The following is a 14,470-nucleotide window of genomic DNA, read 5'->3' as shown; positions in this document are numbered from 1 at the left end:
CGTGCCACTGCACTCCAGCCTGGGCAGCAGGGCAAGACTCCATCTTGAAGAAATAATACAGAGGGATCCTGTATACCCTTTATCCAGTTCCCCCAATGGTAACATTCTGCAAGATCATAATATCCCAACCAGGATATCAGCACTGATACAATCCATAACTTTTCCTCAGAGTTCCCATTTTACTTGCACTTATTTGTGCGCACATGTGTGTATTAAGCTCTATGTAATTTTATTACCTGTGTTGGTTCATGTATCTACCACTTACAAGGACCCCTTGTGTTGCTATTTTATAAAGCTTTAAAATATTTTAAAAATTGAACCCAATAAAATGCACACCTGTCTCTACTAAAAACACAAAAATTAGCCAGCCGTGGTGGCAGATGCCTGTAATCCTAACTTGGGAGGCTGAGGCAGGAGAAGTGCTTGGACCCGGGAGGTGGAGGTTGCAGTGAGCTGACCTTTACTAAGCACAGTGACCATGGCCAGGCACCATTCATAACCCTCTATATGGATTATTTTATGTAATCTTCAGAGCAATACTATAAGGGGTAAGCACTTACATTAACACCATTTTACAACAGAAAACTAAGGCCCAGAGAGGCTGAATAACTCACCCAATGTCACACAGCTAGCAGGTGGCAAATGTCAAAATAACAGACTCTCCGTAGAGGCAGCAGCTAACACTGATGGTGCCCCTATCATGTCAAGGGATTTAACATGCTTTCTCAATTAATCTTCACAACAACCCTGCAGGGTAGTCACGATGACTACTCCACAGATAAGAAAACTGAGGCTCTGAGACATTAAGAATCTGGATGTTAAGGACCCCACTGAGGTCACAGAGAATGAGGCTGCATTGCAGAGACTGCACCGAGGCCAGTCTGGCTCCTGTACTAAAACGGAAGACCATAAAGGACACGAGAGCAAGGCACAAACCATCGATGTGTAGGAAGTGTGTAAACAGAGCGAGCAGCATTTGGGCCTAGGGGAAAGAAAGAACCCTGACCTTGGGTTCAGAGGCTTAGGTTTTCTCAGGAGACTCTATCCAAGCCAAGGGGCTCTGAGCAGCCACCAACTAACTTCTAGGTTTTAGATTTCCTGTTCCAAGAAATAAGGAAGCAGGAGTGAGACCAATGAAGGTGAAAAAATAATAAACCATGCCTTCAGACAGCATAAACACAGGTTATGCTTTTCAAATACCAACTTCCTAGGCACTAAATCTTCAATCAACTGTGGTCAAGTTTCTCTCTCTATAAGAATGTATTTCAAAGAGAAGTTCCATTTCTGACCCAAGGAGTGCTACCAAATAAATCCACTTCCACCCAAAAGATGTTTCAAAAAAGAAAGAAAAGCAAAATAAAGGAGCCACCATAAACCTCTACAATAATTTTTTTTTCTTTTGTTAGAGACAGAGTCTCGCTCTGTCGCCCAGGCTGGAGTACAATGGCACAATCTTGGCTCACTGCAACCTCTGCCTCCCTGGTTCAAGCGATTCTCCCACCTCAGCCTCCTGAGCAGCTGGGATTACAAGTGCCTGCCACTATGCCCAGCTAATTAGTGTATTTTTAGTAGAGACGGGGTTTCACCAGGTTGGCCAGGCTGGTCTCGAACTCCTGACCTCAGGTGATCCACCTGCCTCGGCCTCCCAAAGTGCTGGCATTACAGGCATGAGCCACCGTGCTCAGTCTCTATGATAATTTAATATAAGAAAATTATGGTCCATCTCCTAGAAAAAGAAGTTAAATGCAACTTGCTGCCTACCCATCATAGTAAAATACACACGCCTCACCTCTGACTAACACCAAACAACCATTACCACGCACCAAGCTCTGCACTGAACAAGGCAAGACACCTGCCCTCCTGGGGCACACAGAAAACAGGGCAGCCTGGGGGATGGGGCTCAGGGGGTTCGAAGCCTGACAAGTCGCTTTAAGAAGGGTGGAATTAAATGGAAAACCACTAGAGAGTTTTTGAAGGGGGGTTATGCAATAAGGTTTATATTTCAGAAGCATTTTGGCTCCAGTGTGCAGCAATGGGGGAGGGGGTGCAAGGCAATTTAGACTGACAATCATCGAGGCTGTTGGATTAATGCAAGGAAATTGTAGGTGGCAAGAAGTGGGCTCTTATCCTGAGATTTAAGAACTAAAACTGAATGGGAGGTAAATCAAAAAGCACTGATCAGGGCTTCTCACTGGGACAACAAGGACAAGAGTGATGTCCCCTTTCGAGATGGGCATGAGATGGAAAGTCAGAGGCAAGATGCGGTGCCCCCAAGAAACCACTGGCACTGGGACAGTAGTTGATGTCACTGTGTAATAATGTGCCAGGCAGAGGGCTGCCCACAACCCACAGTGGCAGGAGGTCTGCCTGACAGAAACACCCTCCTAGGAGCTGGAGGAGGGAGATTTTTGGTTTGGGAGAATCCACTTTAAGAGGAGAATCAAGTCCTTTTTCTTGGGATGGCAGGTAAAGTAAGGAATTACGAAGCCAAATTCAAACGAGGAGCCCTGGGCTGGCTGATCAGAGGGAGGGTGACATATGATTGGGCTGTCACAGCTAATGGGGACGGAGAGGGGGGATGGAGGTGGAGTGAGCTCCATGAAGTGCCTTAGTCTGAAAACAAGTAAAGCAGCCTTTATGCTAAATTAAACCATGCTCAAAACGATTTTAAGAATAAATGTTGGCACCCATCTTCCAGCATCCAGGAGATGCCAGCCAAAAAACCCCAAACATACAGTGTGCAGGCCCAGAAGAGAACAGAAACATGCCCCTGCCTGATGCCAAGGAGATCTGGCCAGTGGGAAGCTCAGGAGTGACTGGAATTGAAGACCCCGAGGAAAACCCCATGGGAAGAAAACAAAGGTGGTGTGGCATTGGGGTTTCTATCTTGACACTGTCCAGGGCTTCCGAATGAGCTGGGAGAAGTGGGAAGGAGCAGAGCTCAGGGAGTGGTGGGGCTAGAGCAAAAGATCTAAGACCCAGGCATAAGGCAGAACCTAGAGGCCTAACCTGAGGGGTGGGTGGGGAGAATCTCTACAGTTCCATCACAGCAACCTGCCCTCCCCAAGGGACCCTGTGTCTCTATGGTGTGTGTCAAATTAACAAGCTTGATAAAAGCTTTCTTGACATTTTGGTCTTATCAGTCTTCTTTAAGAAAATATAGTTAGAAAACCTCACTTCCCATTCATGTATTTTGGAGGAAAAGATTCTCATAACGTTGTTAGAACGAATAACTCTCATCACTACTTAACCTAATTCTGGTAACATTCCTCCCATTGATGTCAGCTCTACATATCTCTGGCATGAATAAATGAATATTTTACACACACATGTACATATGTGTGTACATATAAAAAGAAAAACCTCCCAAACCCTCAAGAAGACACTTATAACTCAAACACCAATTAGCAACGAGTAGAAAAGATATTCAGGGCCAGGTGCGGTGGCTCACGCCTGTAATCCCAGCACTTTGGGAGGCCGAGGCAGGCGGATCATGAGGTCAGGAGATCAAGACCACGGTGAAATCCCGTCTCTACTAAAAATACAAAAAAAAAAAAAAAATTAGCAGGGTGTGGTGGCAGGCACCTGTAGTCCCAGCTACTGGGGAGGCTGAGGCAGGAGAATGGTGTGAACCCAGGAGGCGGAGCTTGCAGTAAGCGGAGATCATGCCACTGCACTCCAGCCTGGGCGACAGAGTGAGACTCTGTCTCAAAAAAAAAAAAAAAGATATTCAAGACTGCCTGATATATTTGCATTTGGGGCTGTTTGCATTCTGCCTTACATATAGGTCATTTCTTTAATTAAAACAGTGTTTCCCAAAGTTTTATCAAGAAACTGAGCTCCACCCTCCCCTCAATAATTTTTCCTTCTATCTTCTACACCTTAGCATCAGTGTTTTTAAAAGTCAATTTTCTATAATTTTCATTATAAAAACTGCAAAGGGATTGAATAAACATTCAAAGTAGACGTGTACCACTAGCAATTCTGATATACCCAGTTGAAACAGAGCTGGTACTTAGGTGCCAAAGAAAAGAATGGTCCACAAACCAGTTGATTACCTCTCGCTTTTGAGAGCAGCAGCAGTTGTCAGGATGAAAAAGCAATACTACATCTGGCCCCTGATGCCCCAGGAAGTAAACTTAATAAGCACTTACTGTCTGCACTGTTCACAAGGGCAGGGGACAGAGGTTCAGAACCTGGGAGCCAACCTGGGGTCCCAGAACCTGGGAACTAAAAAGCTTTCCATAAAATTCTAAATGAGTCACCAGTCATCCAAGTTTCCAGGCATTACAAAATAGATGTCCTTTAAAGGTTTGTTAAAAGCTTGTAGCTTTTGAACTTAATTAGTCCCTGCTCTGCTTAATAATCTTCCCCAGCTCTTCTACCTCCTACAAGCAGCAGCCTCAACACACAGGACATACACGGACCATCCCTACCTGGCCCAGCCCAACCCTCCCGCCTCCTCCCCTGCCACCCAAGCTCATTCTTCACCATAGCTCCTCCACACCCAGTGACGCCACTCTCAGATGTCTGGCCTCGCACTTGTGTGCCTGCCATTTCCTTCTCATACGGACTGTCTTTCTCTCACTTCTCCATCTGAGAATTTCCTGCTCTTCCCACAGGCCAAAAAGAAGGTGCCTCCCTGTAGCTGACACCCTATCCAAGTGTCAGCTCTTCTGCCCACTTTTGTAAAATCTGTAGTTTTTACAGTCTGCCCAGACACCTAGACCAGGCTGATTTGGCAAAGCACTTTTGATCAGGGGAACATCTTCAAATGGCTGTTGTGACTCAGCTTACAGCAGCAATGACCACTTATCTCTGCCAGATACAATGCTGAGAGTAACTTATACTTTTATCCCCACTATTTTTTTTTTTTGAGATGGAGTTTTGCTCTTGTTGCTCAGGCTGGAGTGCAATGGCGCGATCTCAGCTCACTGCAACCTCTGCCTCCCAGGTTCAAGCGATTCTCCTGCCTCAGCCTCCCTAGTAGCTATATCGCCACATTTTATATGACAGGGAAACTGAGGCTCTGAGAAGTCAGGTGAATTGCCTAAGGTCACGAAGACTTTTTAAAGTCTCCTAAGTATCTACTCAAGATAAATGGAACCATATATGCACACACAAACATAAACATATGTATATAAGCATTCATAGCAGCATCATTCATTATAGCCAAAAAAGTCCATCAACTGGTGAATGAATAAACACAATAGGTATGTCCATACAATGGAATATTGAGTCATAAAAAGGAATGAAGTTCATGCATGCTATAGCATGAACCCCAAAATCCTTATGCTCAGAAAAAAAAACACAAGAAAATACCACATATTGTATGATTCCATTCATATAATGTATAAGAAAAGGAAAATTATAGAGATAGATAGATCACTTAAAAAAAAAAAGAAAGAAAGAAAATAGATCACTTTGCTGGGCACCATGGCTCATGCCTGTAATCCCAGCACTTTGGGAGGCCAAGGCTGGTAGATCACCTGACGTCAGGAGTTCAAGACCAGCGTGGCCAACATGGTGAAACCTCATCTCTACTAAAAATACAAAAATTAGCCAGGCATGGTGGCACATGCCTTTAATCGCAGCTACTTGGGAGGCTGACGCAGGAGAATCGCTTGAACCTGGGAGGCACAGGTTGCAGTGAGCTGAGATCCTGCCACTGCACTCCAGCCAGGGTGACAGAGTGAGACTCCATCTCAAAAAATAACAACAATTTTTAAAAAGTAGATCACTTGAGCCCAGGAGTTTGAGACCAGCCTGGACAATATAGCAAATCCCCATCTCTACAAAAAATAAAAACATTAGCCAGATGTGGTGGCATGCCTATAGTCCTAGCTACCCAGGAGGCTGAGGTGGGTGAGCCCAGGAGGTGGAGGTTGCAATGAGCCAAGATTGTGCCACTGCACTCCAGCCTAGGTAACAGAGTGAAGATTCTGTCTCAAAAAAAAAGAAAGCAGATTATTGGTTGCCTAGGATCAGAAGTGGGAAATGGGAGCTAACTGTAAACAAGCACAAAGGATCTTTGCTGGGGGAATGTAAAGTTCTAAAACTGAATTATGGTGATGGTTGCACAACTCAGTGAATTTAACGAAAATCTTTGAATTGTCTAGTTAAAATGGGTGATATTTAAGTTATCAAATAAATAACACTCAAGCAAGCATCCCCGAACCATGCCATATTCCAGCCACTTCCCTGTTACATGACAATGTAAAAACACTATTGTATTGTCTCAACCCTGGACTTGGACTTCCTTGGGTCCACAACGATGTTATCACATAGCAAAATTGTTTAGAAATGGCAAATCATCCACTAAGAAACTAGCACTGATAAACAGCACATAAAGGTACTAATCTGCCCCACTTAGACTAGACTATTTTAAAATTAGAAAATTGTTATTAAATAAAATTTAGTCAGATCGCAGAAATAATTTCATGATACAGCCATAACTGAGAAGAATTTGACTTTGAACTCTTTTCCTAGTCATAAACCTCTTCTATCTTCTCCCAAGTTATAGCCACCTCCTTGAAGGCTTGGCCAAGTCTCTCACTTGCCTGTTGACCCTCAGTAATTTAGACTTGACCAAATAGTCCTAGTGAATTAACTACTAAGCCCTAAGACACACATTACTTGGTTTTTTTGTTGTTGCTGTTATTTTTGAGATGGGGTGTCGCTCTGTCGCCCAGGCTGGAGTGCAGTGGCATGATCTCAGCTCACTGCAAGCTCTGCCTCACGGGTTCATGCCATTCTCCTGACTCAGCCTCCCGAGTAGCTGAGACCACAGGTGCCCACCACCACGCCCAGCTAATTTTTTGTATTTTTAGTAGAGACAGGGTTTCACCATGTTAGCCAGGATGGTCTCGATCTCCTGACCTCGTGATCCACCCGCCTCAGCCTCCCAAAGTGCTGGGATTACAGGCGTGAGCCTGTAACGGACCGTGCCCGGCCCATTACTTGGTTTTAAAAACAAAACAAAATGTAGCTATTTTGATGAAGACTTTGAAGCGGCCACTGGAACAGGGTGAGGGCCCACAGTACTTGGTAATAAAAAACAATGCTCATTTCTCAGCAATTATAATAAAAAGAAAGAACAATTTCTTTTTATTCTTATCTCAGTGTCCTCGTGTCAAAAATGGTTACGGCAGGGCAGGCAGAACAAACCCAACAAATGCTTACAAATGTCCCTTCCCACCTGGGCTGTTTAGGTCACATGAAGGCAGCTGAGTCTTTCTCATTTTGGGCCAGACACAGTTGACACTCAAAAAGCAAAACAAAACTCTGTTCTACTTGCAAAGAAGAGCTCATTTCTAATCAACACCCCAGAGAGGGGTAAAAACAAAGCCCGGGTGCACAGTGCATGCCCTCAAGATGAGCATGAGTCCTGGTGAGTCTATCCCAGCCACAAGTCATCTGAACGCCAGACAGGCCTGAGGGGGCATGATAAGCCAGCGCCTCTTACTTGGGAGGAGCAGTAGCAGTCTGCCCGTTTGCTTCTGGCCTAGGACCACAGCCACTTAATTGATGCCATCCTTTTAATGCAACTGTCTTAGCAACTCCCCATCTCCTTGTCTCTTTGTGTCACTTTGTTTTTGCAGGCAGCCTTGTGGCCGGAACAGTAGTGGGGGCAGAGACCGACCCAGAGCCGTACGAACAATGGTCTGTACAGCCATTACCCATGTCTGTGTGGTGCCTAGTCTCTGCACTAGGAGGCAGGAGCATGGTGCCACTTGCCAAGGACAGAGACCAAAACAGCACAGCTATGGCTTCCTTTTATTGCTTATCAGTATCACTATTAATGAAGTTGTAGTGTGACTATTCTACTGGCTCACTTTCCCTTGCCTTGCAGGCTAAGAGCAGGACACCAATACAAGTTATTTAAGAAGCAGAGAAGAATAAATGAAATGAGTATACTGCTACTGGGTATCTACAATGTGCCAACTGCTTTCCTAGGCATTTTACAAGTATTATTTCACTTAAAACTCAGAAGAAGCCCACAACATACATATGAGCCTCATTTAACAAACCAGACAGAAAGGCCAGTGGCTCGTCCAAGGTCGAGAGAGACACAACCATGGACTTGCAGCAGGTTTGCTAGATGCTGTAATCAGCCACCCCGCCCCAGACTGGAACACCCAGTGTTGATCTATAGTGGCCATTTATCACCAAGACATTTAATAAGGCAATAAACACATGGTTCACTCTGGCACCCTCACCATGAGCCTGGCACTCTGTTAAGAGTTGTCTGTATGTCACCTCCTTTAACGTTTACATCCATCCTATGAGGAAAGTATTACTACTGTCCCATTTTAGACAGAAAGAAACTGCCCAAGGTCACAGAGCTATTATGGAAGGGCCTGATCTGTCTAACCCCTAAGTTGGAGCTCTCAATGTCTGCTGAGTAAATAAATGAATCGTACCCTCGAGGAATTCCTGACCTAGATGAGAAGGTAGGGCACATGCATAAACTGGCATAACACAGAGGAGCAAGCAGGAAAGGTGTCAGGTGAGAGACACTGCTAGGCAGCTCAGATGATACAAGAAAGCTGGGGATGGCAGAGGGACACGGGACAGGCCCCAGAAGTGGGCAGAGTGGCAAAAGGACCCCAAAATACAGAGAACGTGAGTAGGCTCTTTGTCCATGGCCAGCCTTGGGGTGATGCTGGTACCCCACTATTAGGAGAACCACCCAGAGAGACTGACCCCACAGGAGGCCTGCGTGGGGTAGCCATGGATACTGAGGACCAAATCCCAAGTGGAGACAAGGACAATGAAAACCATGAACCAAGAGACCTTTGTAACAGTGCTGCGGTAGGTACTGATGCGCCAGGTCAGTTCCTCCTTCGACACTGACCCATCGGGAAAGTTGTGCACGGCACCCTCGAGTGCTGCAGATGACACTACATTAACAAAGGCCCAGGACTCAGGCCCCTTCTCTGGGGCTGACATTCCCAACTCCACAGCCCACAAAAGCCTGACGCATCAGAACCACCTCCAAGACACAGCACTCCCGGATCCAGTTATTCCCCCACAGGGCCCAGTCCTTTCTCTGCAGCCCAGGAATGCTCTCCCAAGCTGGAGAAATGTGTTCCATCTGTGCTGAATCTCCAGCTTTGCCTGGGAACCAGATGGAGAATTTGAACAGCCAGCAGGTGCAGCCACTGGACATAGACCCAGAAGGCTCTGGGTTCCCACCACTGACTGGCATTTTTTTCACCCGTTTTTCCAGATGATCATGTCTGGTTAGTGTTCAACACCTCAAAACTGCCCTTTGTGCAGAAGACTGACTCTGCCCACTCACATACTCTTAGCAGCCACCCCTAAGGAAAGTGGAATGCATTCTCTCTCCTGCAGCCCATGTTCTCGGGGAACCTAAACCTTTCCAGACCATTGTGCATCTCTATCCAAATCATGCCTTCTCCTGAGCAATCCTGAATACCATTTGCCAGAAATTTAGTGATTCACTTTGCAAATGGGTAATAGGTTTGGAAGTAACCTGATGAGAAGAAATTACGAAGTCAGGCTTCTTGATGCATTTCATTTAAGAAAAAGAAAAAAGAAAAAGAACACTGGAAATTTGCCAGGTAATAGGCCACAAGGAAGTGACCATGAAACTTCTCTTTTCACCAGTGTTTTCCTCATGCAGCTGCCCAGGCACTGAGACAGGGCGGGACCCACTATTTCATTCATGCAGTTCAGCCCTCTTAATCTCATAGTGAGGAGAGGGATTGCGAAAAGCAGAAGAGCCCTCCTCTAAATATGTCACTAAGCACCTGAGATCAATTTTGCTTTCTCATTGTGCAAGTTTTCAGGAGCCAGAAGACCCAGGGCCTGGATATTTCCTCTCCCTGGAAAGACAGTGAGAGCCAAGCCCTCTCCTGCTGCCTGGTCTCCCAGGAGCACCCACCTCATGGGATAAGAGGATTCAATGAAATAATACAAGGGAAGGGCCTAGAACTCTGTCAGCTTAGAGCCTGGGCATGGTGAAACAGAACCCCACAAGGCAGGGCAAAGACCCAGCTCTGTGCTTCGAGCTGAGGGACTCTACACAAGTGCAAACTATCTGAGCCTCAGGTGCTTTGCTTGCAAAATGAGAATGTTTACCTGAAAGTTTGTTTTAAAGATTAAATGACATGAGAAAGTGCCTATTATCCCATAAGGTGACCTGGAGAGAACAACAAATGTATCCTCTATCTGTAACTATCAGAGCAACTGAAATACTAATTGTATCTTACAGATTTCAACCAAAAGCACCTCTTTTAGACAAGTTGACAATGTAGAAACACCTTGAAATCCAGGTAACACAGTTAGATCCAAATCCACACACATATTTTCACTACTCACAGAGTATTTCTGCTCCACATGGGACTGGCTTCCTGTGAACTCAAGACAAAGGTGGTGTGATCATGACAGAGAAAAATGGGGTCCTGCCCAGCTTGCTCTGAGATACACGTTTCCAGCAAAACTGGCCATGACACCAAACTTTCTAAGTTGCTATCTTTCTGATCTGCACCACAGCCTTGCTTCTTTCACGTCAGGAGCAAACCTTAAAAGTGAGTTTGTTTCATTTTACAAAGTAAACGAAGCATGCTGGCAAGTGTTTTTCTTTTGAGGTTACTGTCCTAAAAATACTGTTAACACCTCACCTACAGGACTGCTAAAAATGATTTCTTGGAGTATGAGGGAAAACTGGATAGAAACAAGAGAAGGAGAGAATAGACAGTAATTATCTATCATAAGATGACAAATACAAGGCAAAATCTCTTCCCTTGAATCCGATTATAAGGCAGATACACTGTTATCTATGAGGTGTGGATTAGCACAGGACAATGTGCATTGGAATCACCCAGAGGGCGTGTTAAAACCCAGCTTGCTTGGTCCCACCCCAGTTTCTGATTCAGCAGGTCTGGAGTGGGACCCAAGAAGGTCCATGCCTTTTTTTTTTTTTCTTTGAGATGGAGTCTCGCTCTGCTGCCCAGGCTGGAGTGCAGTGGCACGATCTTGGCTCACTGCAAGCTCCGCCTCCCAGGTTCAAGCAATTCCCTGCCTCAGCCTCCCGAGTAGCTGGGACTACAGGCGCCCGCCACCATGCCCAGCTAATTTTTGCATTTTTAGTAGAGACAGGGGTTCACCATCTTGGCCAGGCTGGTCTTGAACTCCTGACCTCATGATCCACCCGCCTCAGCCTCCCAAAGTGCTAGGATTACAGGTGTGAGCCACCATGCCTGGCCTCCAAGAAGGTGCATTTCTAACAAGTTCCTAGGTGATCCTGATGCTGCTGGTCAGGGATCCCACTTTGAGAACTGTTAGCATCATAGTTAAGAGCAAGTTCTACAGCCATTCTAAATAGGCTGGGACCACTTAACTCACTGTGTGACTTTAGATAAGTTGTTTACATTTCCTCCCATAAATCTATAAAATGGGAATAATAACCGTATTTGACCTCGAATGTTTTAAAGGTTCAATGCATGAATCCACATAAAGGCACTGGCTGCACTTGAAGCAGCAGAGATTTAACATCACTTAAAATGGTGCCAAGTACTTAGGAAGTGCATAATGACATTCACTATCATCATCATCTGGCTCTTGGTTTTTTAAAAAAAGTTTAATACATGTATCTACATAAATTTTCAGGAAAAGAAAATTTCTAACGAAAAATTTAACAGTGGCCCCTGATGGCTGCAGATGAGCACGAGGGTAATAAGACCTAGGCCTATAAACTAAAGCTGACCTCTTGCCTGTGTAACTAGAGTTTGTCAAATATTTTGCTGACAGGAACTGGTCAGAAACCTGTTTATCAGATGTAGAACAAAAGGCAGGATTGACAAAATCAGTCACCCTCCACTAGACCCCTAAGATACCTAAACTTTCTCCCTACTGCTCAACTGCATATTTACCTTATGTACAGCATCACTGTGCACCAAACAGAATTACAGGAAAGGAACTGTTGCTTCACTATCCTCTTCCCCCACCTTCTGTGTCACACATATCCCCCTATTAGAAAATGCATTATCTACTGTGTCTCAAGCCGTCTACTTCAGGACACATTCTCGGTCTATACTGAGCCTGTGTTCCTGGGCTCAAGTCCTCAAGCCTAGATCAGAATAAACTGTGATTTCTCTAAGTTCTAGTGCCTGTTATTTCACTTAGTTGACAAAATATATGATGAGAGAGAGAGAGAGTCTCTCTCTCGTCATATATTTATATATAATATATATTTATATGTTTATATATCATCACATATTTATATACATTATATACATTAAAATGGGCACAACACAAATTTTTTTCCTCTCTTGACTAGGATATACGATACTGCTCCAGAATATTTTATAGCCTTTAATCTAGAATCATACAGTTCAATGACTGGTATTTTTAAAATCTTGCTAGGCTTTAAGGCAGCAGCTCATATCATACTTTAACATGCGTGCTTATCATCTGGACATCTTGTTACAAGGCAGATGCTGACTCAGTGAGTCTGGGCTGGGGCCTAAGGTTCTGCATTTCTAGAAAGCTCACAGGTGATGAGGGCACTGGCTGCACTTGAAGCAGCAGAGATTAAAGGGGCAGGAAGCTAATCCAGCTAAATCTGGGGGAGCCCTAGTTCTACAAGGGCAGATGGATACCTTTCTCCTGATCCCTTCCAGGGACCTAACAAATCCTCAATCCCGTCACTCCTCTCCCCTCCCCCATCTCCTTCAAGACAAGGCCAGAAGGGCACCAGCCAGAATGCAGGCCTCAGCATTGGGTCCCTAACCCTCCCCTGGCTTCTCCCAGTTTCTTCCCTTCCTGCAATAAAATATTTGCAGCTGTCCTGGAGGGGAAGTGTTAACCATATTTTTAGAACAGTAACTTCAAAAGAAAAATACTTTCAGTATATGGCTGATTATAAATAATGTTGAAAACAAAAGTTCCAGCCTGGACAACTTAGTGAGATCCTGTCTCTACCAAAAAATTTTAAAAATTAGCTGGGCAAGTTGGTGTGTGCCTGTGGGCCCTGCTACTCACTACTAGGGAGGCTGAGGTGGGAGGATCGCTTGAGCCCGGAAGGTCAAGGCTGCCGTGAGCCAGGATAACACTGCTGCATTGCAGCCTAGGCAACAGAGTGAGACCCCGTCCCAAAAAAAAAGAAAAAAGAAAAAAGTTATCCCGAGACAGGAAAATAGACCATCCTAAAGCAGAAGTTTGAAACATATTCTGATTGTTTTTACTCAAGGGACCTAAAGAACATTAGTCATTGTTTAAACATCCTGATCAGCCCCCAAAGCTCCTTTCTCTGGGCTGTGGGTGAAAGCCCTGGAAGGCCAACTAGAAAGCTTCTACCAGCATCTGGGCCTATCTTTACCTAACATCCTCCCTTTTCCCTGCAAAGGAGCATCTCTTTAAGAGAGCTGGCAGTGGGCTCCCAGATTTCAATGTCAGCCTTCGGCTATTCATTTTGAAATATTTCTAAGATTTAAAAAATCCTTATTTCAGATAAGTGATTAATAATTTTTTAAAAAATAAACACTGCCAGAACAAAAACATGCTTCATTTAATAAGACTGGTCTCTTGTCCATTAACTTATCAAAACCCAACCAGTCACAAGATAACAACTGAATCTCTTAAAACAGAATGCTGGAATGCCATGCACAAAAAAAAATTAGTGATATTAGCAACAACCAGGATGAATTTCAAAGACCTCAGTTAAGCAACAAAAGCCAGACACAAAGGAATACACCCTGTTTGATTCCATTACAAAGATCGGGAAGTGGCAAAACAAATCTGAGGTGACAGAAGTCATAATAATTGTTTCCGGGAAGGTAGATGTAAACTAGAAAGGGACCAAGGGACTTCCTGAGGAGCTGGAAATGCTGTTCTCTGGGTAAGGGGGTGGGGACTCTTACAAGGACAGCTTTAAGCTATTTGCATAAGATCTCTAACTTATACCTCAACTTAAAAAAAAAAACAAAACAGTGCTATGAAATCAGCAAAACATTCAAGCCTATTTAGATACTAACAAGGAAAGGATCAAATCTGAGCCAAGTACAGAATTTACCCTCTTCCAAGAGGTCCTGGGTGTCATGCTGCCTGTGGGTTGGCTTCCTCTCTTCATCCTGGCAGTCGTATTCAAAACATTCTTCTTCCCCGCCCTTGTCTCGCAGGGACATTGCTGAAGTCACCCCAAAGCCAAAACATCACCCTAAGGGACCATCCTTGGGCGTGCCCCCGACCCCCTACCCAGAGGAGCCATGCAGGCCCGGGCCCCCAGGGCACACGCTGCGCCCTGGCCTGGGCCGCAGACATGCCCTGGCTCAGCTGAAGTGGAGGGGTGTACACAAAGCTCCTGGCCCAGCATCACCCGGGCAGGACCCGGAAGGGGGTGGCTCCTAAGAGGCTGGAGGAGGGGCGGGGCGGGGTGGAGCACTTGGAAGGGTGGGAATGCCCTGCCAGGCGCAGGAGATTCAGAGGAAAGCCCTGCAGGCAG

The 14,470-nt window shown here is 45.1% G+C and overlaps 1 protein-coding gene across 17 annotated transcripts in view; it reads right to left on the bottom strand.

The window, feature by feature from the left end:
- Positions 1-14,470, bottom strand: part of TRAK1 (trafficking kinesin protein 1) — a 211,902-nt gene that overhangs the window by 51,127 nt on the left and 146,305 nt on the right. The window contains exon 1 of one of the 17 annotated variants that reach the window (XM_055381355.2): positions 14,042-14,341. The exons of 14 other annotated variants lie outside the window; for them this stretch is intronic. In XM_055381355.2, the coding sequence (XP_055237330.2) occupies positions 14,042-14,153 (112 nt within the window). In that variant the 5' untranslated portion in view covers positions 14,154-14,341. Of the gene's footprint in view, positions 1-14,041; positions 14,342-14,470 lie in introns of those variants that run through there. 2 more of the 17 variants (XM_055381358.2, XM_055381354.2) reach the window with 2 other exon arrangements.

The sequence above is a fragment of the Gorilla gorilla genome, chromosome 2, assembly GCF_029281585.2.
Source record: "Gorilla gorilla gorilla isolate KB3781 chromosome 2, NHGRI_mGorGor1-v2.1_pri, whole genome shotgun sequence".
Lineage (NCBI taxonomy): Eukaryota > Metazoa > Chordata > Mammalia > Primates > Hominidae > Gorilla > Gorilla gorilla.
The sequence above is the reverse complement of the archived record's forward strand: the minus strand, read 5'-3'. Positions and strand labels throughout refer to the sequence as shown.